The sequence below is a fragment of the Tauraco erythrolophus genome, chromosome Z (genome assembly GCF_009769465.1).
Source record: "Tauraco erythrolophus isolate bTauEry1 chromosome Z, bTauEry1.pri, whole genome shotgun sequence".
In the NCBI taxonomy this organism is placed as follows: Eukaryota; Metazoa; Chordata; class Aves; order Musophagiformes; family Musophagidae; genus Tauraco; species Tauraco erythrolophus.
Window position 1 is genome coordinate 28139782 of NC_141496.1, and position 24584 is coordinate 28164365.

At 36.3% G+C, this 24584-nt stretch overlaps 1 protein-coding gene across 1 annotated transcript in view; it reads right to left on the reverse strand.

Annotated features, from left to right (window-relative positions):
- JMY (junction mediating and regulatory protein, p53 cofactor) overlaps window positions 1-24584 on the reverse strand; it is a 65009-nt gene that overhangs the window by 18698 nt on the left and 21727 nt on the right. Inside the window, exons 3-6 of the mRNA XM_009982061.2 lie at window positions 17119-17269; window positions 14615-14784; window positions 5575-5740; window positions 1137-1324 (exon numbers count right to left, since the gene is read on the reverse strand). Of these exons, the coding sequence (XP_009980363.2) occupies window positions 1137-1324; window positions 5575-5740; window positions 14615-14784; window positions 17119-17269 (675 nt within the window). The remainder of the gene's footprint in view (window positions 1-1136; window positions 1325-5574; window positions 5741-14614; window positions 14785-17118; window positions 17270-24584) is intronic.

The window sequence follows — 24584 nt, forward strand, 5'->3', positions numbered from 1 at the left end:
ACCCAATGTCACTAAGCAAACTACTTCCCATAACTGGCTAACAAGAGACATTTCTTTTATAATAATTTATTTGCAGTCTTCTCCACACTGTGTTAATCAGAGACAGGACACTGACTGAAGAAACAGAAAAAATCCAGTATAAAACACATCAGCTACTGTTTTGTTTGCTCTGTTATGCTTCAGATTCAGATACAGAAATACATATATTAGTTATGAAGGGGAAGCAAGACCTGAAGGCTTTACCCTCAATCTACTAGAACTGTTAATATAAAAGGACCATCTCCCACATCAAGGGACATGACTAGGAACATACAACCCAGCAAACTCTGATTCCAACCTAGAATGAGGTCTGAACGGAGACTTCTGCATAGCTGTATAGTATATAGTATGGAGTGGAAACCTGTTTTATAATAAGTATTACAATGCTCTCTCAGAACTTTGATCTATTCTACTCATTAAGCTATCTTGTTCATTAATAATGCATATTCATGTAACCGCAAACTGCTAGGGAACAATAAACAAGTCATTCTGGAAAAAGGAATGAATATATTTACATGCACTTGATACACAATTTCAAAACACATTAATACAGCTTTCTGCACAACATCCCAGTCATGTAACACATGGAAAAGGGAAAGTGGTGCTAAATAGCACACCTAGTCTTATATATTAAGAATATATACTGGATTTCATATATACCTGCTGAATACAGAGTATCAATGACACACAAGAAAAGTTCAAAAGGATGAGGTAAGAGAATGAAAATAGAACTTATTAGTGAGAAAACACCCTTGAAAATTCTCTTCTGCAAACACATATAACACTACTCTGTAAAAACATGCATTCTAGCATGTATTTCCACATGAAAGTATTCTGATTAGTTAATAGAAACAAGTTTATTTGTTGACTTCAAAGTGATTAAAGGTTCCTTTAAAGCTAAAACGTAAACTGAATCTTAAATATATCAATTTAATAATACATGCTATTGTATTTGGTACACTGTAAACCAACTTCTAGTAAGTAGTAAACATAATCCACGAAAATTCTAGGAGACTCGGAAGTTGTATCTGAAATGAAACCTTTTGAAGTTTTATTAAATTTGCTAATTAGGCTAGAAATTTGCAATTTAATAATACCTTCTTATTTCTAAGGTAGGCTTTCTTGGCTGAAATGCGTCCACGCCTTGCTTCCAGCTGGCGAACTTTTTGTTGTAACTTTTGCAGCTCCTCTTTTTGCAAGTATATAGATGTTGCCATATCGTCTTTTTCAAGCATAGCTTCCATACTTTCGTAAGTGTCATAATATACCACTTCGTCTCTCTTCTCTGTTTTAAAAATGTCAGCAATGAAAAAGTCAAATCAATATTTTGTATTTAATTAACATTTCGTTTTTTTCAACAACAACCCCCCTCTGAGTTGTACGATTTAATGTAGAAGAATGCTATAGTCCTTTCAGAGGACTATCAAAACCCAAAAGGTCAGAGGAAAAGCACTAGACACCAAAGCACTGTAGGGCTTTACAGGAAGAACAGGAATCAATACCAATGAAGCACAGCCTGGTATTCAGGTAAGTTCAGGGCGTTAGAAAACAAATGCAACTGTGAACGTACACTTGTGTCTGTAGCCCAACTTGGTCACAATGTCCACGCACGGCTTTGGGTCTCTCGACTAACACAAGGGACCCACAATGTACTGTAATATCCTCTGATCTTCACTACCAAGTTCAGGATATACATGCTCTTTCTGAAGATCCTCTTAGGAGGTTTTTGACCTCCCAGTCACTGCTGCTGCTCAGAGGCAGCAGAGGGAGGGTAACTTCAAGGCAATTCTTCAAAGCATTACAGGCCTGAAAAGGAGGTCATTACTAATAGTTTTATCAACACTCATGATTTTTAGTCTCCTGAGTGAAGTATTCAGTATAACATTGAGCTCATCTCTGAATGCTGCCTTCTCATCTCTTGCCAAGAAGGAAAGCATGATAATTATAAATCCTTGCAGAATGCTGGGATGAAAAAGCGGCAAAGGCCTCTTGTTCCTTATTTCACTGGCATACCAAGTAGGATACTTTTATAATACACCAAGAGGGATACGCATTACTGCTGGCTGAAACAGGCAGATACAGCCAGCATGACTACCAAGTGTCTACTCTGCAGCACCACCAAACCTTCTCATTTCAACTTCATCAACTACTTTCAGCAAGACCATAACTTCCTCCTACTTCTGCTACTAGATTATTTGGTAAGAGGGGCAGGGTTTTCATCACTACATTTTCCATTTTAAAAGCTGCTGTCACTTCATGTTATTTGTGTGTACAGTCTCTGTTGCAACCAAAATTCTGACTGTCATACTAATTTCAGCTCAGCAGAAGACATGGCAGTACCAGAAAAGAAAGCACAGCACTACCTTAACCTTAAAATAAAAACAAATAAAACCAGACCTACTAGACTCTCTACTTTAGTGTCCAGTTAAAAAAAACAACAAATATACAAAGTTTCATCCACATGTAAAACTGCCAAGTCACTAGAACCCACTTTGAGACATCAGTGAGTAAAAATAAGGCGCATGGCTACCAACAATTAGATTTTGCTATGCACTTATAAAATAGGAGAATTTACAGGCAAATTTTGTTATAGAACACTTTCATGCAGAGTTAAAGACAGGAATTTACAAGTGAAACTCCAACAGCTGCAACCAGTCAAATGTACCACTTTTAAAACATAATTTAACATTATGTTTTACTGTTCGGAAAAAAAAAAACACAGGGGCAACTCTATTGCAACTTCCATCAAACATTCCAAGAGTTTTCCACAATCAGCTTTTGAGCATTTGAAATGTCTATAAATTTGGTTGAGTGCTTAAGCTTCTAACGACTCAACCACGTAAAATAAAACAATCAGAATTATTCCTTTTTAGATACTAACCACACCTTTCACACTTGTTCAACCCACTCTCCAACCAAAGCAGGACCCTACCTATAATACTAGGTTCAGCTCTGGAGTCCCCAACATAAGAAGGACATGGAGCTACTGGAGCGAGTCCAGAGGAGGGCCACGAAGATGATCCAAGGACTGGAGCATCTCTGCTATGAAGACAGGGTGAGAGAGTTGGGGCTGTTCAGCCTGGAGAAGAGAAGGCTCCGGGGTGATCTTATAGCAGCTTTCCAGTACTTAAAGGGGGCCTACAGGAAAGCTGGAGAGGGACTTTTTCCAAGGGCGTGTAGTGATAGGACAAGGGGCAATGGATTTAAACTGAAAGAGGGCAGATTTCGATTAGATATAAGGACGAAATTTTTTACATTGAGGGTGGTGAGGCACTGGAACAGGTTGCCCAGAGAAGTTGTGGATGCCCTATCCCTGGAAGTGTTGAAGGCCAGGTTAGATGAGGCTTTTGGCAAGCTGGTGTAGCGGAGGATTTCTGTGCCCATGGCAGGGGGGTTGGAACTAGATGATATTTAAGGTCCCTTCTAACCCTAACCATTCTATGATTCTATGATTCTATGAATCACGTTTTCTGTTGACAGCAACGTGTCCACCACAAAACCATCTTACAAGGATGTACAAATATGTTGTATGGATAGGATAAGACCCTTTAAAATTCTAACATAAAAAATTCACATTTTGTGAATTTCCATGCAGGTATTTGGTTAATGACAGTAAAAAAAAAATACTACTGTTTATAATATGACAATCTCTTATAATTTTATACTTTTCAGATCCAATGTGCTGAATTTGCAAAAAAAAAAAATTTTTTTTCTTCTAGCTTTCAACCAACCAGCAGTCAAATCAAATCAAGCTCTCAAAAAATTCTGTTAGGACTTCATTAGCAGTACTGCTGATGTCCCTCAAATCAAAATATAGTCCCAAATTCTCTGAAATATCTCTGCAGAGCCAATACAGTCAAAGAGTAAAGAATAGCAACAGCCTCTACAAATCACTAAGACAAATGTATTTCAAATCATACAGATCTGCATAATTAAAAGGCTATTACTCTACTGACTATAAGTACACCTTAAATAAGAAGGTTAACAGAAGATGCAGCAGACCATTCATTTCTCTTTGACTGCACAGGAAACAACATATTAGAACACCACTATATGTTTTAGACGCTTTCATTCAGATTAGGTGCTGAACAGTCTTGAAGAGTGTGGCCACTTCAGTGTCATGTTCTTCACATTAATTGTTCTATGCCCTCCACCTAAGTCAAGTCCAAAGAGGTAAATTCATCCTTCTCGCAAAGTTTCCACATACTTAAGAATGGTATCTTATTCTGTCCTATGGGATATTAACTGAAAGTTGTTAAAAAACAGTAATTTGTGTCTAACAGAAAAAAAACACAACACTTTTTTGATTTTGTATGAAAGAATAATTTACAAATTTAAAACAGCAAAGGAAGCCAGAACAGTGAACTATTTTGTTGCCCTGGGGGAAGGATTGGTTGGTTGCTTAGCTGACTGAGGGTTTTGTTTTCTTTCGGGTCAGTTTGCGGGTTTGGTGGGTTTTGGGGTTTTTTTTGAGATTTCTGGAGAAAACATTAGTAACAAGTCATAATGACCTATGATGTTTTTAAAGCAGGCTTAATCTGAGGGCCCTTAGCTGTTACTACCACTACATGAAAGAGAAAGGCTTTTGATACACATTCCTTATCAGCCTCCTGTTCAAGGCATTTCCTTTGGTCCGCAGGTAAGCAAAATGTACCATGTGTTCAGCACCAAAATTAAATTATTTCCCACGTACAACAACTATCTATCTCTAAAGCACTAACGAGCTCTCCACAGAGGCACCTAGTCAAAGCTGCCATATTTCTTTAAGTCATTTACAGAGTTTTCCATCCTCATCTTCCATACATGCAGTTGCAGTTGTTGCCATCACAAGCCTAAAAGGAGGAGATTCACATAACAGGAGAAGAATTCGTTATACCTATGTTTTCTCTTTTTTTCAGAGGCAACTCACAATACAATCCGGCTTCAAATCTCTAAAGTAATTTTATATCCATAACAAAATTTGCTATGCAAGCCCTATGCACTAAACAATAAAACAGAGTTTGTGTGAATAAAAACATTAACTATAGAAAGGTCCAAAGGACAGAACTGGATTAAAGACACCGTATGATTTACCTGTATCATTTCCATAGTTTCTAAGTACACAAAAGTGCTCCAGATTAGTGAGATGGCAATACAACAAGCTTCAAAGATTAGCTGAAGGATTCTTGGTTTGCAGAAATATCTTTTGAAAACCAATCACTTCAAAGATGAATAATACCAATGCAAATATTTAGTGAGACAAATCCTGTAATTATAACATTTCCTCCTCCCTGAAGAATTTAGTTTTCCAAAACTTACATAGTATCTCATATGCTATTGCCAAACACAGGCAATGAGAACCAGACAAAAACTTCTGTGTGTATGTATATGACTTATGAACAGGTGTAAATTTTAATTTAACAGTACTTATGTCAGAAGATCCAGCTCTTTACACAGTAAAGAATCTGTTCTCATTTCATTCTCACAAGCTTTACCACACTCATAGAAGAGAATTATCTTTTACAGATGACATCTTAATCAAAATGCATAAAGCACCTGACATGAGTCTTCTGATGCTTTCAAGTTGTGCTGTCAGAAGTAGTTCTTCACATTTCAAGATCTCAAACTGCACTTCATATAATTGAAGCTGTAGATCATAATAATCAGCTTCTAATTTGTCCAAATGGGCTATGGCTTCTGTACCACCTTTCAGGCTCTGCATCTAAATGGAAAGAGAAAAAAAAAACATAACCACATGACTCCAGGATAACGAGGAGACCAAAACCACAAGCTTTACAAATATGGCTAGATACAGTCTGGTATACTGAACATAACATGTTAAAATTGAACACATAAAGATGAGAAGATATATTTTGATCAGCCACACACTTTCAGACATCATTAATATCTGATATTTTCTCTATATGGCAATGAAAAACAAAATCTATGGCTTTGGATTACTCTTTGTGACTAAGCGACAAGTCACAGACTGCACAGTGTGAAACATCCCAACCACTTTTTTACTCTACTACTTGATTCTCTGAAGATACATAATGAAATTATTATTTTCTTAGTCCAAAAAGTCTAGAAGTTGTTTGGCTAATGACATCTAGAAATCTATAGTTAAAACTGTCATTAAAGCTGAACTGAGGAAAAAAGTGAACCGGGATAAGTACATGGACTGATCCTCTTGTAATGATAACTCAATTGAGGAGTTTCATTGGTTCGGGAGTCCTTCACAGGAGAAAAAGAGATCTAGATTAAAATATTTAAATGTATGGTAGCGCTTTTTTGTGCCATATGTTTGACACAGAAAAGTAACACAAGACACAACCAAAGTGGACTCAAATCATCCTTTCATTCAGCCAAACAAGATTTAACTCCTCAATACAGTTAGCCATTCAGACCATATTTAAAAGATACTGACATGCAAGGGAATCTTATGAGCTGCCTCATTTTGGAGGGAATTCAAAGCCATGCAGCTCTAAAACTGCATGCAGAAGAGTTAGGGCCACATCCAAGATCTCTACTCAGATCTCTGAGTATCAGAAATACTCAAAAAAGTTTATCTCTCATGGTTGAAAGTAATTCTAAATTTTACTGAAGATTTGTGATTTATCTACCTTACCACTCTGATGAAACTTGGTCCAGTTTCTGTATTACAGGTATTCCATTATTAAAAAGGGATGTCTACCAAGCTAAAATACAGGACTTAGCAAACTATACATTTTTTTAAATATCTGCTAGTATGTTTTACATTATAGTAATTTCCTCAAGGTTAAACTGTTTCTGTAATTAATAAGCAGAAATGGGTTTTCTCGGGTTTATTTATCACACATTTAAATAAATCAGACAGATATCTGTACTAAATTAAACTAAATATCCACCTTACTCAATACCCTGTTTTGGACAAGGGTTAACCGCAAATATTCAGGAAGATAAAACATAGTAGGCAGTGCAGTGATAACTCCCTAAAATGTTTCACCAACCTCTGACACAGCTTGCAGCACAGCTTAAGAAACAGTACTGCCTTTTATAAAAAACAGACCTACTGGATTGTTACTTCGTAAGTTTGTCCTATTCCTTTTTTAATAGCATGCATGCTTTTAGCACCTGCATCATTATCCATTGACAGGTATTTCACAGCTCAATTAAACACTAAGAAAACAGTTCTGTATATTACATTTCTGTCAGTCTTATATGGAAAGAAGACTTGTGAATCAATACTTGTAACATCTATTTTAAAAATTTCTTCTAATAATGTGTAATTTATGTTTCAGTCCAGTATGACACCAAAATGTCTTGTTACACCATTCTATTGCTCTCCTTCCATATTTAGTTACTAATTGTGACCAGACCAGTAAATGACGTAATGATGGCATATTTGCAGAGATTAAGAGGCTAGTTTTCACAACAAAAGGACTGATTCTCTTGAACCTTCCAGTTTTTCCACATAAGAGGGATGATGTTCATTAGTCAGCCAAAGTATCCTGGGTTTTGGCATTTTCAAAGGATTTTCTTATCGTAAAAGAATACACCATAGCAACAAAATATGGTGGTGTTTTCTGGTTTCTTTTTTGGCAGCAGTTTGTTCGGGGTTTTTTGACAAATTAAGGCAGTGTCATTCAAACTTCTACCACAACTAAGAACTTTTGCTTTGTCAGTGAACTGTGAAATTCACTCAAACTTACACATTGTTTTTTCTTTAAAAAAAGATATTCCCAAATTTAAGTCTACAGACTTTGTATAGAGACTGCATAGAGGTATAAATGGGCCATTTTCAAAAGCATCAGCTAATGAAACTATAGCAGCTCAGTATGTCATTCAGTTGCAGTGGTATATGCCTGGTAGAGGACCTGTCTGACAACTAAATCTTAGCCCTATAAGCATACTCTACAGATGCTGCCAGCTACCTAGTCTGTTTTAGGGGTACACTACCACTATATTCAGTTTTTAGGTGCCACAGCAATGGGAAATTAATAGTTGTACGGTTCTCAGGCAGATATCGCAGCTACGTAATAGGCCCTCATGAAAGAGGGGCTAAGGAGACTTTTGATTTCAACCATTTATGTTAAAACTTTATGTGAGATACTATGTATGTGTGATAACTCAAAACCGTATCATCACTCTTGGGAAAATTTCAGCATTTGCTGTTAAAAATTTAAAAGTGGTTCAATTCTTAATGTTACAAGTTGTTATCTAATCTGTACTAGTAATTTGCTGCATCCTTGGTAGGTCTCAGGCTGATCAACACAATGAAAGAAACATGAAGACCTTTTATGTAAGAATGTTAGAGGAAATAAACGTTTTGTAGTTGGGCACAGACCTAGACCTGAGGAGATCTGAGGTCAATTTCCTGCTATGCCACAACTTCCTGCATTAACTCAAGGAAATAATTTAATCCCTCTGGCCCTAATTCAAGTAACAGTGTTTACGATTTTTGTTGTCTTATTCATACTAACTGAAGAGCTTTAGCAGGAACTTAGGAGTCTCAACAGAAAGGTAGTATCTGTAAACTCACACATTGGTAATAGAGATACAACAGGTTAAAACAGAAACCCTCTGACAAGAACTATGAACACACATACTAAATGGACAGATGACAAAATTAATAGAAAAATAGCCAAACATGGAATATAGACGTGAGGGCCATCAAATCTGGCTTTCCACCAGCATGGAATGCATTCAGACAAATCTAAAATTAATTGCTTTCATAAACTGAGTTCTTAAAATAATTTCCGTATTGTTATTGTTGTTCTTATTCTGCTTTTGTAAAAACAAAAACAAAACAAGCTTCCACAAAACTCTGTGTGTGTTGCTTTCATTGGAATTCTGTTCCAGCTAATCCCTAACTGCCACAAAACTTCTACCATATTTCCAATGTATTCACCAATAGATTATACCATTTGTTCTTTTGCCAGTACTGAACAGCAACACACATGGCACTTGACTAGTATTTACTCCCATTAGTCTTTTTCATAGAATTATAGAACAGTTTGGGTTGGAGGACACCTTTAAAGGTCATCCAGTCCAATCCCTTACAATGAGCACGGACCTAAATCAACTAGATCAGGTTGCTCAGAGCCCCATCCAACCTGACCTTGAACATTTCCAGAGATGAGGCATCTACCACCTCTCTGGGCAACCTGTTCCAGTGTTTCACCACCCTCATTGTAAAAAAACTCCTTCCTTTATCTAGTCTGAATCTACCTTCTTTTAGTTTAAATCATTACTCCTATGTCCTATCACAACAGGCCCTACAGGCCCCAACTCTCCTATTTTTGTGGAGAGCAATTTTGTATCATCTCAGCCTTCATTTTATTTGTCAAAACAACTTCAACTCCTCTTGTAAAATAGACTCATCATTCCTGGCATCATTGTGTGTCCCAGTTTTAGCTGGGACAGTTAGCTCTTCTTTTTAACAGCTGGAAGAGCTCCGTGTTTTGGTTTTACTCAGAGGCTCGCTCTGAGAAGAATGTTGATAGCAAGTTGATGTTTGTGGTTGGACGTGAGACTTCAAGGACTTTTCAGTGTGCCGTGTTCTGGCCGGAGTGCAGAAGCACGGTGGGATAAGGGGGGAGCATAGTTGGGACAAGGGGGACACGATTCCCCTTGTGATTTGTGGTGGAACTTAAGATTGAGGGCCACACTGGCCAATTAGTATTCCATATCATGCAGCGTCATGCCCAGTATAAAAGTGAGGGTCAGCCGGACAGAAGGGCTTTTGCGCTTTGGCTCTTTCGCCGCTTTTGCTCTTTTGCGCTTGCTGTGCTTTTGCTCTATTGTTTTTCTTTCTTTTTCTCTCTCTCCCAGTACTCCCACTCTCGGAGTACTATCTCTCTCTCTCTGCCCCTCTCTATTTCGGGGCCTCGCATTCGTCCAGGATTGCAGCTTTGGGACGAGACGGGCTTCACATACGAGGGGGTGGTGAGCACCTACACTGTATTAAATCATCCTTATCTCAACCCATGGGTTTCCCGTTTCTCCTTTAACTCTCTCCCTCATTCCTGGGGGTGGGGGAGGGGGAGTGACCAGCTGTGTGGGAGGGTCAGCCTAACCCACGACATTGTGGTAGCCCTCTCTGCAACTGGTCCAGTTAGAACTCATCTTTCTTGGCTGATCAGAAACGTGTGGAAGAAAGTACAGAAGAAGCCCCATGAGTCCTTGTACAGTGACACTATTTCCCTTTGCTGGAAATACCTGATTTGACGGACTGGAGAGCATTTGCTGCTCTGCCACCATGTTGCATTGGTGGCTCAAGCGTGCTGCTACCAGGTTGTAAGATAATGGTCACTCTCATCTGCTGTCATTTAACAAGTAAGTAACCTGCAGTTCACAGTAAAAATTTGTATTACTTTTCCCTAGCAATACATATCAGTAGCTATTATTAAATTTTGCATTATCCAGCCTTTTAAGTAATCTGTTACTGTTCAACTAGAATACAAAGTCATGTGTCAATCCACCCCATGTGAATCCTGACTGTTCTCTAGCTCAGGTATTCATTTTATTTCACCACTGTTGCTGTCTGAGAAGTCTCAAAAGGGAGTAAAATTCAGGAAAAAAAAAAAATCAGGTCTTTAAGTGTGAATATGAAAGCTCATCCTCAAAACCAACAGAAAATAATTTTAAGGAGTTTCTAAATTATTTTAAAGGAAACACCGAGCCTTCTGACCACTGACAAAAGGCAGCCTCTCAGTTATACCTAGCATCTTGTGGACCAGAAGTATTCCTCCAACTAATTAAGTATCAGGAGTCAACTATAGTCAGCCCATGATACTACAGGATACAATATTATAAAAAAAATAAGGTTAAGGTGATCACCCACAATTAGCATCCTGGGCAATCAGAAAAATTTTATAGACACTAAAAGAAACATCTCCCCATGAAAAGGGTGTACTAATGTTTTACAAATGTTTCAAATCCACAACCTGCTGAACACCAACAGTGTCTTCATAAACAGCCAGATCTGGTCTTTGCTCTGAATTTTCATTCTTTCTGTCTTAATCTTCAACTCAAACCCTGCTAAATTAGTTTCTCAAGCATTTTAATCTTTCTAAAAGAATATTCTGTTTCTATCTTCTATGCTTAGAAAACAGTAGCTAAATAGTTTGCCAGAGAAGGTATTCCCGTTCTGATTTTCTAACACTGCAGTGAGTCCATTTTAAATGACCATAAATACCTGATCTTTTTCTTTCTGACCATAAATAATACCTGATCTTTTTCTTTCTCTCAGCAAATGGAAACTAGATGTCAGTGACGCACAAAATCCTTAAAACAAAAAAAAAAAAGCCTCTTCAAATGCTGGGGTTTTCCCTCCTTAAATACTCTTTAAAATAGATTACCCAGTCATTCTCTGGGAAAAAAAAAGTACAAAAATAAATTATGTTCTAATAATGTTATTGAAAAAGAACTTTTGTGGGTTTTGATAACTATTAAGTCCAAAGTAGGTTATCATTGTTAATGAGTAATTTTCTAATAATATCTCACTGCATTATTAAAACCTTAACTATGACTCCAAATTTTGTCTATAGAATATACTCCATTACATCACCTGGGGTGCTTAAAGCTTTCTGCTTTCTATTTTCTTTAAACACAATGACCACTTAAAATAGTTTTTATTTCTAAAGTCCTTTTAAACTTTTGATTGAACTGGAGAATATTACATAAATATTTAGTGTAAGATTAAAGAATTTTAGTTTGCCAGTTTGAACACTGAAAGTGCAGCAAGCATTCCTAATCTGTTATTAAAAATAATAATTCAAGTATGTTTAAATAAATCTTCAAGGATTTCCCAATTTTAGTTTCTAACTTAGCCTTTCCAAAAAGCTGTCACAGAAAGGAAAAGTTTTGAAAAGACACAGTGAAAGCTACCAAGGTAAAACACTTTTCAGAAAAATATTATGTTGCATCTCTACCAAACTCACTGTCCATTTCTTCAAGAAAGAAGATTAATTTTCCAGAAATAGCTATTCATGCCTTCTTGAGTGGAATCCTTAATAAAATTATTATTGCTGATGCATCCAACTCAGGCAAAAGTCACAGTCATGAAATGCAAGATATGCTGAAAAAAATCAAAGTCGTTGGAAGCAAATATATATTTGATTCTGGCTCAATGTACAGAAAGGAAGTACTCTTCAAGTTATGAAACTACTAAAAACATTCTTAAAAAACTCAAGTGGTACTTTGTTGGAATATAATTTTGGTTTTGAAAATATCACAGAACATTTATCATGTAAATTAAAAATTAGTTTTGAACTGTATTTAGACTTGTCTTTAGAAGTGAACTGTATGCTTCTAAAAGAAAAAAAGAGAAGACTAGTTACTGAATCCTATATATTGTTGGAATTTAAGTCTCCAGTCACTCACTTCCATTTGTCTGAACTATTTTACATACTTAGAGAATTACAAAGGGTTCTGACTCTGATTTAATGTTTCTGCTTACTGTCATGAGGACAAGACTTGGCAACTAGTCTACAAAAGCAGACTCTGGTCTACCTCAGAAGGAAAGTTTTCATCATTTCCTTCAAACAAAATTCAGAACAACAGATAGAACATAAGGGGTACAATTCAGGAAAATAAAAAAGCATAACATGCAATTTGTTTAGAGTTATTCTTTCAATTTTTGATTTAAACACAGGTAATCATAGGGCTAACATTTTCAGCTGTCAATTAAAAAAAAATAATTGTAACTAACCTAATCATCTAACCAAGTGATCTTCATATCTTGCTAACTGGGAAAATGTGGTAGGTTTCTAGATATTGACAGTGTCAACATATTTTAGGAAACAAAAAAGTGCTGGATTAATACTACATGAAAACTACAGAAACAAGGACATTTTTACTGTCCCTGTCAATAAATAAATCAGTCAGCAGGGTCAGTTTAGATTTGAAGAAAAGGGAATTAAGTGCAAGAGAAACAAGTATGTTATTTCCCATGTGTCTCCTTCTCAGTGAGAGCAAATTTATCTAAGCACAGCAGGAAGGTCTTAACTTCTTAAGCTTAGAGGAGAAAATGTGTTACATTTTTTGTTATTTTTTTTTAATTTTCATCTCTTCAAAATACACCAGCTAATGTAATCACCAGATAATTTCGCTTATTGGTCAAATCCAACATTGCATACTTAGAGCTATTACATTCTCAAAGCACAAAAAACACATTTCAGAACAGAACCTTGTCCTCATATCTCCCCATCACCATGTTTTGATCCAGTGCTCTCTATACCTTCTAATACATCATCCCAAAGCACCATGTCCATGCACGTCCATCAGATGTTCCTCCTTTCTCTGTCCCCGAAAGCTCCAACCTCTCAATTCAGAGCCCTTCACCTCCCAGTATACTGCCATGAACCTCTCCTTTTCCTGTGCAGCCCCTAATGCTTTGGCACATCAAAACAATCAGTCGCTCATTCACCAGACTGAGATCTCATTCAACAAAAATTCATGGAAAGTCTCCACTGGGAGAAAAAAAAAAAGATGAGCTACAGAAAAGACAATGCATGGCTATCCTAAACATGTGAACGTATTAAATATAATATTTCCAATCAGTACTACTGGCTTCTGTCATCAACTCTTAGCTCATGATGGCAGCAGCCTGATAAACTCAGGTTTCCAGACAACTCTTGGCTTTCTATATACCAAGAGGGTTGAAACAGAGCGAGCTTTTTATTTTTGTGCTCTAGGTCTTGCAGGTCCTCTCTCTCTCCCTGCAGATCAAGCTTCTTGTCTGTCTTCTACAGAAGCTCCTAAAATAAGCACATAGTCTTTGAGGCTTAAAAACATCAATCTATACAGTGCTAAAGTCGTAAGTTGTCTTGATAACCTTTTCGTAACAGAGCCACCAGTTTAGACAAAGTTTGCTGAAATATTTGAAAAGCACTCTAAAAACAAGCAACTGATGGATAGAATGCAAATTAACATTAGTACAACAAAGTTCTTAGCACGAAATATCCACATAATATTAAATTATAAAAGCAGATGTGTAGCATTTTAGCTTTTGAGGAAAAAAACAATAAACATGCATTTTTCTCTGCTAAGACATTTAAACACAGTTTCCCCAGGAAAGCTGTAGTTAGCACAAACTCCTCTGGAAGACTATCTTAATTATTAGGGTAAGCAGAGACAAAAAGAGTGCAGTACAAGAGGCTAGTCATCTGTATATTTACAGATGTATATTACTTGAACATTTATTTGACACCTGCCACCTGGAAGGTCAGAACTATTCCAAAAAGGTGGTCATGTCTCAGAGCTGAAGTGTGGAGATTATATAGCAGCAGATTCCGGTCCTATCCCTTCTCTTCATTTTATTCACCTCAGTGGAAAGCTGTAAACATCATCAGGAAAAACTGTCTTCCTGGTTGACTAACCAGGAAAAGGTGAACAGAAAGCATAAAATAAGTGGCAGAAAACCCACCACACCTATGTTGCAACTCTGTTTATCTAACATGGTAGAGTGTAGTAAAAGCTTAAATACAAACTTCTACTATTAAAAATGAAAAAATAAAGTCTGGGTTGTTTTTTGTTTTAGGTACATCAACACTCTACGGTTTGGGGTTCTTCTGCATGTTTTATTTTTCCATTTATTGGCATGAAAAATTACCTCCTCTTTCAATGCATGCTTCTTCTGCTCCAAACAGATTTCTTTAGCACGCATCAACTGCAGTGTCTCCTTAGAAACTGCATACTGAAGCTTCTCCATACGTTCCACTGCTGCTGCCCATGCTGCCTTACCAAATTTTTTCTGGTCTGCTCGCATTCGGTCATACACAGCTACAGAAGGGAAGAAAGGCAGACAGCTTACCAGTCAACTCTTCAGATCACTTGTGATTCTACTGCAGAGACAATGCACACATTTGTATCCAAAAGCATACAAAGTTCTCTTAGCAGGGAGTAGTCAATTCTATGTAGTACTAACCATCAAAACCAAAATGTAAGTACTTTTGGGATTCATGTAAATATGCAATTAGCATGTTGTTGATTAATTCTAATTTTTGTTACCCTCAGATAACATTCTGAATACACAGTACCTGAACACCTGAACCCTGGTTCAGAATTCTTAACTTAATAAAAATATCTCATTAAAGCTACCATGTGGTCTTAAACTGCATCCCAAATTTTCACTGCTTCTGAAAGCCCCAATGATCAGCTACTAAAGTCTCCAGTTTCCTTTGATAACTTCTATAGTGCAGTCATAAGTTAAAACAAAACTGCAGAATGAAAAAAATTACAATTCAAAACAAAAAATTCAGCTTGACCTCAAGTGCAATTCTGTAAGAATATTGAATTAAATTTAAATAACATCTATCTTTTAACTCAAAATGCAAGTTGCTTCGTAAAATTAATTCAAATTAACTAAACAAATTCTAATCTGATCTTAATATGCAGGGATGAATAAGAATCTTTTCAGGAAGACTTCAAGGTAGCTGGAGTCCCTTGCCTGATTCAGATTTTCTATTCCTGAGCCCCAGAAAACATCTAGGCTCAAACACATGAGTTTTTCACCAGCTTTTATATTTTATATATAGAATAATCACATAGAATCACAGAATGGCTTGGGTTGGAAAGGACCTTAAAGATCATCTAGTTCCAACCCCCTGCCACAGGCAGGGACACCTTCCACTAGACCAGGTTGCTCAAAGCCTCATCCAACCTGGCATCACACGATACCGTACATTTAGCTTTGCAAAGCAAAAGCCACCAATGTTACACAATCAAAGGAACGGCATTCAGTCCTCAGATGCTAGAAGATATTACATGCTCTTGTTAGGTAATAAAAAATAACTTTATTTTCTCATGCGTTTTTCCTCTGCCATCAGTCAGTATTTTGGTATGTTAAGACCACCCTATGATCAGCAGGAGGCCAAAAACCCCAAAACATAACAAAACAGGCAAGGAACCTGTACACCAAAGGTCTCTGGCTATAAATGATCTCCAGGCATTTGATCTCCTAGTGTTTTTCCCCAAAATCCTGACTCCTGTACATAAAAAAAGCATGTGAACAAAACAAAAAGTAAGTGTAAATATATGTTCTTTATCAACTAATGAGTTGTTTTATTTGCTATCTTTGTCATATTAGAAAAGGAACCAAATTGCTTAAATACATTTAGAACTTGCTCTAATTAAATTCATTTCAACGTTCTTGAACTGGTTTAGCCAACTTTTCAAAATAAGGTGGAGTTTCATGTTATACTTAACTTAGGTTGTCACTGAAAGGAATCATTTCGCAGTGACTGCTTCTCTTGAATTAGATCTAGCAGTCATGCAGGGAGATGACAGGAAACCTACCAATCAAATAATATTTTCTCCCAGAGGTACAGTTCATTTATCTAGCTGCGCAGTCACTATCATCAAGGCAAAGAAAGAAATAGGAACCCACAGTCAGGGAAGACAGTGGGACACACCGTCAGCAGTAGCCCACAGTCAAATTAAAAGGTGACATGAAACCACATCTTCAGGTGTGTTTGGCCTAATAAACTGATTATTTAAGTTTAAATCATACAAGGATGAGAGTACAGCTGTACATGGCAAGTCACATGACCCAGTTTTACTGCACCAACTCTTCAGTAAAACTGCCACATCCTTCAAGCATAGAAATGCCAAGGTTATATCCTCAAAGATTTCTGAACAACAGAGCAGCTTCCATCAAGCAGTTCTGAGCAACTGAGCCGTTGCTTAATATTTAGAGCTATGAAAAAAATTACTGAATGGCAGGGGAGACAGGAAAAGGAAATTAACTGAAAGGTAATAAACACTTACTATGATGGTCTGCCAATATCCAGTACAGAAGACAGAATCCAGACACTCTATGTTCCCTAAATCCTTTGCAAATGTACACTACAGCTAATACAATCACATTGAGAAAGTCGTTATGAAACTTTTATCTAAAATTTCTATTCTGCTCACTTCTGATAACATTCTGAAAAGGTTTATAGGTGAAAGATTCAAAGAGACACAGAAGAAAAAAAAACAAATAGGAATGACAACTGCATTCTCCTCGTGGAGGACTGATGAAAAAAACAAATCACAATACAATACAGAACATGGTAAACAAAATAAATTTTTAAGATCTTTTATTTGATGGATAGGATAATAGAAAATAACTACCTTTCTGTGTTTTAGCTGTTATTTCGAAGTATTTAACTGTGAGATCTTGAATAGAGAGCACAGCCATGTGGGCTTTTCTCTGCCAATCGGCATCTTCTTTTTGCAGACTCTCAATTCTTCTGGGGCCTAGGTAGTCATTCTCTATTGAGATCTGAAAATAGATCAGTCCATAATTAACAACACAATTAATTATTGCTATTGTGCCAACAGCAACGAGTTACAGGGCAGCTAAGAAAGAAAGAAAAACAAAAAGGAGAGAAAACTACCAGAAAAAAAACATGGCTTCTATTCTAACATTTTCTTAAATTCATTTTTTGGTCTGGAAGTTCCTCATTTGAACTCAAAGTTCTAGAGTAAGTGTGGTCTAACAGAAAGACTTCTCATCTTACAACTAGATCACATAGCCTAATCTACAGTTTCATTCCTAGTAATCACTTTCTCAAAAAAACACATTTCAACTATTCTTCCTAAAACCCCTATATTCTCTTTGAGATGAATCCAATTCTTATGGTAAAATTGGCCAAGATGATTTTTTTTCCCCCTCTGACAATGAAACTCTCTTTTGAAGACTTTCATGTTTTGCAAGCTTTCCTTTAGATAATGCTTTCAATCTACGAAAGTTACGACAGCTTTCACAAAAGTGGTTGTCAGAAAGCACACAAGAAGAGGTAGAAACAGCAGAAGTCATTAACTTCAACACATCATGGTAAACATCTACTTCCATCAGCTCTTGCTTCAGAGTAAGACAACATAAAAGAACATATTTCTACACTGTATGGATATGTTTCTGAAGAAAAACAATTAGTTCTTCAGAGGAAGCAAACCGAAAGGAGGTCCCTAATGTACCTGTGAGCAAGTGAGAATGAATCACAGGCAAGATTATTCTACTGGAAACATTCTTCTCTGGAAAAGTTCACAGATTGTTGTTGAGTTTTGAAGAGATTAAATTAAGTTTATTGTGAGAATATACAAGAAACAGGTCTGTAACTATAGGATTTTGTTAAGTTTTATACAGCACACGTCTCCTAAACAAAGAAATAGTCCTCCACTATCTTTAGTACTTTCTAGGTTCTTTCTGAAGACAGCTGGGACGAGAATGGACAAGACTGGCAGAAATACACTTGGGCCATGTCACATTATAGCTTACAGCGGAATCTGTCATGTCTCTCCAGCTCCCCTCATTATCCTTCTCCTAGATTGACTTGTAACAGGCAGAAAAGGAAAAAAACACGAGATGTAACAACAGCAGGCTGACTAATCGTAAAAACGAAAAGAATTAATTTGGGCGAGCACTACATAAGGCAGAAGTAATATACAAAAATGAAACAGTTTCACACATAAAGAGTATTTCAGCTCAAACACTCAGCTACCTTCCTTCGACCCATTCCAGGAGGCCAAACAACCAATTGCATGACAGCCTGCTGGATATACTAGCAACGATGCATGCATTTCAGCATCATCATTGTCCTGGTTTTGGCTGGGACAGAGTTAAGTTTTTCTTTTTAGTAGTTAGAATAGCTCTGAGTTTTGGATTTAGGATGAGATTTCTTATGAGAAGAATATTGACAGTGCACTGATGTCCATAGTTGGTGCTGAGACATCAAGGACCTTACAGCTTCCCATCTTTTGCCAGTGCACAGACACACAGTAAGCTGCCGGGTGCAACGCTTGGACAAAGGGCTCACAACCCCCTTATGATTTGAACTTGGAGATAGGATTGAGAGCCAAATTGGCCAATGGAGTACTCCATATCATGAAATATCATGCCCAGTATATAGATGAGGGCTGACTAGGAAGTTGGAATCTTTATCTCTTCGGGGGGCACTCTCAGTCTCTTGTCAGACTCTCCCTCTCTTTTCAGGCCCCTCAATCTTCTGGGATCACAGTGTCAGGATTTATCTGTTTCGGGACCACTTGCCAGGCCGGGATGGGCATTTATCACCGGGTGGTGAGCAATTACACTGTGCATCACTTGTTTGTATATATTAGTGTGTGTGTGTGTATACATATATGTATAAAATATAGAGAGATATATATCAATACATAAAATTATTTTTTTAAATTATTTTTTATTCTTATTACTTTTAATTTCATATTGTTATTATTATTAAATTGTTCCTATCTCAACCCACAAGTCTCCTTCCCTTTTTAATTCTCTTCCCCATGTCCCACGGGCAGACAAGGGTGAGTGAGCAGCTGCATGGTGTTTAGTTGCCGGCCAGGTTAAACCACAACAAACCTCCATTCAGGGACTTCTCAGTTAGTCTTACAGGTTTTAATTCAACTATGCTCCCAGCTGGTAACACAAATCTAGCGCTATTTCCCAAAACACATTACAATTCCTACATACAGTCCCAAATAATCAGTGAAAACACTCAGTTGTAAAAAGGGCTTTACAGTTTTACTGGTTGTATCCTAACCAATCTTGACATGGACTTTAATGTTAACACATACAAACTAACTTAGATTGGATGGTCTAGATTCCTTAAAATATGTGAAGCCTGGGACTAGCAATACAAACTGCAGGGTTTTGATTATCTTAATCAAGACACAGGAGAACAACATACACACTTTATAAAGACTGCAAAGGAAGCAACTACAAAGAAAACAAGATGTTAGACATACAGAAAGAGGACTAAACAATAATGTCATTGTACTGCAAAGTGCAATGGTGAATGTTTTTCCAGAACTATGGAGAATGCTGAAAAATTAAGTATGCAGAAGAGAAAAATCATAGAAGATTAAGGTTACAGCAAGAGCAAAAGGAATGACTGAGATCGTTCAACTGTTTTGTTTTCCCCCAGATACATAACAGTGTATGCAAAGGAGCATTAAAACCACTAAGTTAAAGTATTTTGTACTATCAATTGAAAGAACTAAGGCTAAATTATGCATCCTGAGTTATGCCTGCCTTATTTATCCACATATATATCATAAAACTTTTATTTACATTTCAGCTTCATTGATGGAGCTCCAGGCTACGAAAAAGTTCACCTTCAAAAAGAAAGCTTTATTAAAAAAAGGATTTTTTTTTTTTTAATAAGACATATTCTACTAGTTATTTGAAAACTTTCTTTAAGAAAGTGAGCTCGAGTGTTAAAGCAAGTGGGCTTGAGTGTTTCTGGATGTTCCAGATTCTGTTTGTGGATGAAAAGGATTGGACGGATTTGTTAATCTTCAGTTAAAAAAAGCTTAATATATACAATAGACAATGCTAAGCAAGTCCATCAAGAATTCATCAAAATATGACTATTTTTACATATAGATATACTGAAAAAGGGAAAATAGTAAGAAATAATTCAATATTTTCTTCCCCTTATCATTGATGATTTATAGATCTCTTTCTTATCTTATGTGAATCACGTGCTTTCCAAACTAAGGCAATCTGATTCATTGACACTCCTTACATTGAGGCTGTTGCAGGGAAATATCCTTACTGTCTTCACAGCCATCCTGTAACTATTCTGATCCTAAAGTATGTTTTTGAGAGAGAGAAACTAAAACTGCAGCATTCAAGATGCACATATACCATGGATACATACAAAGGTGTGGTGTTTCCTATTTCGCTTTGTTTTTTTCCCCCAAACAGTTAAAAACCTTTCTTTCCTCTTTCAAAATGCTGAATGGCAAGCTATTTTCAGAGAACTCAAGATAATTCTCATACCTCTTTCCTCAGGAGTAACAATTAATTAAGTGCACACAAATGTGCATGTATACTTTTAGAGGCTGTCATCACCATTCTGCACATGCATCACTTTTAATTTATTGACAATTTCACCTACCTTTTTATTACCCATCCCAGCCTTTTGTAAGGGAACATTTGGAAAAAAAAAACACAAAAAAAGGAAACCAAACAAACCTTCTGCCATTCAAACATAATCTGATTTTTCTGCAATTCTTATTAAGCAGTTTTAGATTTGAACATCCAGAGCTGTTTTGTACTCTACTCTCCTTGCACACAGCCAGATTGAAGTGACCAGATACACACCACAGTTTTGTGGTCAACGATCTCATTCCGAGAGTTCCGTTTCCTCACTGATTCAGACTACCAGCCTGCCTTCCATTAGACCACCTGTTTAGAGCATTATTTTTTCAGAAAGCACGTAAACCCATGACTTTAAGTTGGCAAAATGTTTTACCATTAGTTCATGTAATAAATCTGAAGGATTTACAGTTCAGAATGTGAACAGAGACTGGCATATAACTCTTCTGAAATAGACTTTGAGATATAAATACTATCACAGTGTAATTCAGCATATTATATCAGTTTCTCAAACAAGAAAGCAATCTTTTCAACAAAGTTTATGACTTTCATTTGCAAATCCAGCCATTTCTTTCCTACTCTACAGGTTTTTCAAAAGCCAAATTTATTTAACTATTATTTCTAATGATGTGAGGACACATCTTCAACTACTGATACACTAGAAGAGATTTAAGAATTCCTTGAAGTGTTTCACTCTCTCCACTGAGTACTACTTTAGGGTTTTTTTACCAGGTGTTTTTCATTAACTTCTTGTCAGCAAGTCACTAGTCTGTCACTGCTGGAGGGTGTGGTTCACAAACTGAGAGGAATGAAATTGATCTGACTGCCATGCAAGTAATTGTACATTTTAATCAGTTCTGCTTTAGTGTTCCCCAACATGCCTTGTTTTACGCATGTTTTTCACCGCAAGACCACCATGCACTCCAAAATATTATGAGACTTAAAAAAAAAAATAAAAATACGCAATTCGAAAACTATCTAAGACATCAGTTATTCAAGAGTCAATGACAAAAACATGGATTTAGTAATACAGAACCCATCCATTTGATGTATGGGAGCAACACTACAAATTAGGAGTGTTTCCTTCCACAAAACATCTTCAGTTGACTGTGAGAGTTTTTTTAAAAGTATTCTCTCTAAAGTTTTCTTTTTAAGTAATTCTATTTTGCTAGCTATCCTCATCATTAAAACTTATCTTCTGCTTTGAACTTGTTTCATACTTTGTAAAAATATTTTAACCAAAAGTTAAAACGCTCAATGCAACATAATTTATTTCTAAGTATTCCATTTTACACAAATCAAAGTCAAATTAGTTATAAGGTTCACTACTGCAATTCACCATCAAGTATTAAACCAACAAATAAATCCGCACACAGTTGAGCCAGAATTATATTTTCAACTATAGAGCAGTTATCTATTTAAAGGAGCTTGAAAGGGAGACACACAGACTAATAAAGCATTCTACAATTTAAAACACCCTGAATTTAATGAATTATCAAGCTATATGCTGCTCTAATCTCTTACTTCCAATGCTAGACCTCAACATTAGTGTATGCCCTTAAAAACCCCTCACATTCAAATGAATTAACATCTCGGTGAAAATAATGAATATGTATGCAATGAAACTAAAAGTACTTTTAAATATATTTAATGCATAATTACATATTAATCTTCTCACTTCCTGGAGATGAATTGAGAGGTAATGATGACTCTAGGCTCTCACCTCTATCAAGATATTAATAATTTCTCAGTTAAGCAAACCTAGTCTAATCCAGACCTTTGAGAATGCCTATGTCAAAGTTTTGTTAGCATCTCCATGTAGGTTATGAAACAATTTATCTTACATTTCATCTTTAGTCTAATATGAAGCACATTAAAAAAAAAGAAAAAAGCATGAAAAAAGAAAGCCTCCCACTGATTTCCCCTGAGGTTTGATCAAACACAGTGCCTATTCAACATGACTGAAGTACTTTCCACATTGGTAAGACTATAAAAATTCAAAGTAGTAAGGTAGTTTCTTTCTATGAAGGCCAGTGAACAGAACTATACATACATAAAAGGCTTCGTGTTTTTGCCCATGAAGTTATTACTTTGAAATTTTATTTTTTTTAAATAAATAACCAGATTTGGTGTCCTGTATCAGAGCGCACTTTATGTCTTAGTATTAAAGGGCTTAAAGGGGCTTGATCATATTAACCTGTCAGTAAGTTCTACACTTCAACATCAACCACTAACTGGTCCCTCCCCTCCACTTTTTCAGAAGAATGCACTACATATATGGAGGTTCTGACAACATTAAAATTTAACTTCTGAAATCAAAGGCACCAGAGCAGAGTTATCTAGTCTGCCTCTTTCAAATTTTGGAAGAAGTATTCCACCTTCCGTTTTCTTACTACTGATGCCTACTACTTCCCACTTTTCTGCTATGGAAATGTGTACTTTTAATGTATAAAAAATTTGCTATATTGTCACAGGGAAATGATCCATTTCAACAAATGAAAAATTTGTGGGTATAAATATGAAACATTTTTGGGATCTGAAATATCACAGCTTTTTTTAGTTCACTGGAAGTCTGATTTCTGGCAAAAAGAGCCTCTTAAAATCCATTTAGGATTCTAAATTAATGCTAGACAAAATAATCTATAAATATTGTTTGCCCTGTGTTTTTAAGCTCATACTTATCTTCCAGATCTTTGGAATACAGAGAACCCAAAACACAGAATATAGCATTTGAATATCAAGCTCTACTTGCCTGATGTCTGTGTTACATTTGACAGTCTGAAATCAGAAGAAATGGCCAGTAACCCAAACAGTGAAATTAACATTAACTTACAGTTTGAGTATCTTTACATATTATCACATCTAAACCAGCAACAGTCCAGAAACAATGAAATCTAAAAATGCCTATACTAATTCAGTACAGCTTTTATGTGTATATAAATTATAATACTATCTTCAATTCCTCTATTATACCTTCTCCAGCATTCAGTTAACGTAATTTTAGTTCTCACTATTTGGCTGGCTTATCAATACAACTTTTCACACTTAACTTACAAAATATGGTCGTACTAGACATGTAAAATACGTCTAGTAAGTATATCTTATGTTTTAATTTTGAAATTAGTACAGACTTGCTTCTTTGATGAGCATTTCTCATTTTGATAATACCATTCATTACAAATTGGCTTTCATTTGTGTGTCCCCCATCAAGGCCTTGGGGCAAGCAGGATTATTCCCATAATATATATAAATAAAAAACGTAAGTCCCAAACATTGCTGTGCATGCAGGGTCCAATTTTTTCAAGACTATACGGTATCTGGTAAGCATTTAGCCATGCTTAGAGGCAGGTGCCAAGGGATTTGAGTGGCACTTACAAACACGAAACATTTCTATGTACAAAACTAGGTTCCTGAAGCTGGGAGCCCCAAAAATGAGAAACATACCAGTACTGAACGCATTGGTTTATGGTCAGACGACTAGTCCATAATTCAACAGAAATTTTGGCAGAAGTCAGTCTTCCAGAGTGACATTTAATTTGACATTAAGCCATCCTTTTCTCCTTCCGTAATCTTCTATCTTTTTCATTATGTTTTCCAAATTTAGCAGTATTTAAGTGCTTCACACTACAGCTTTGAATCCTCACTCATAGCAAATGATCAATCTTTCACACTAAATGAGGCAAAATACATCTGAAAAAACTAG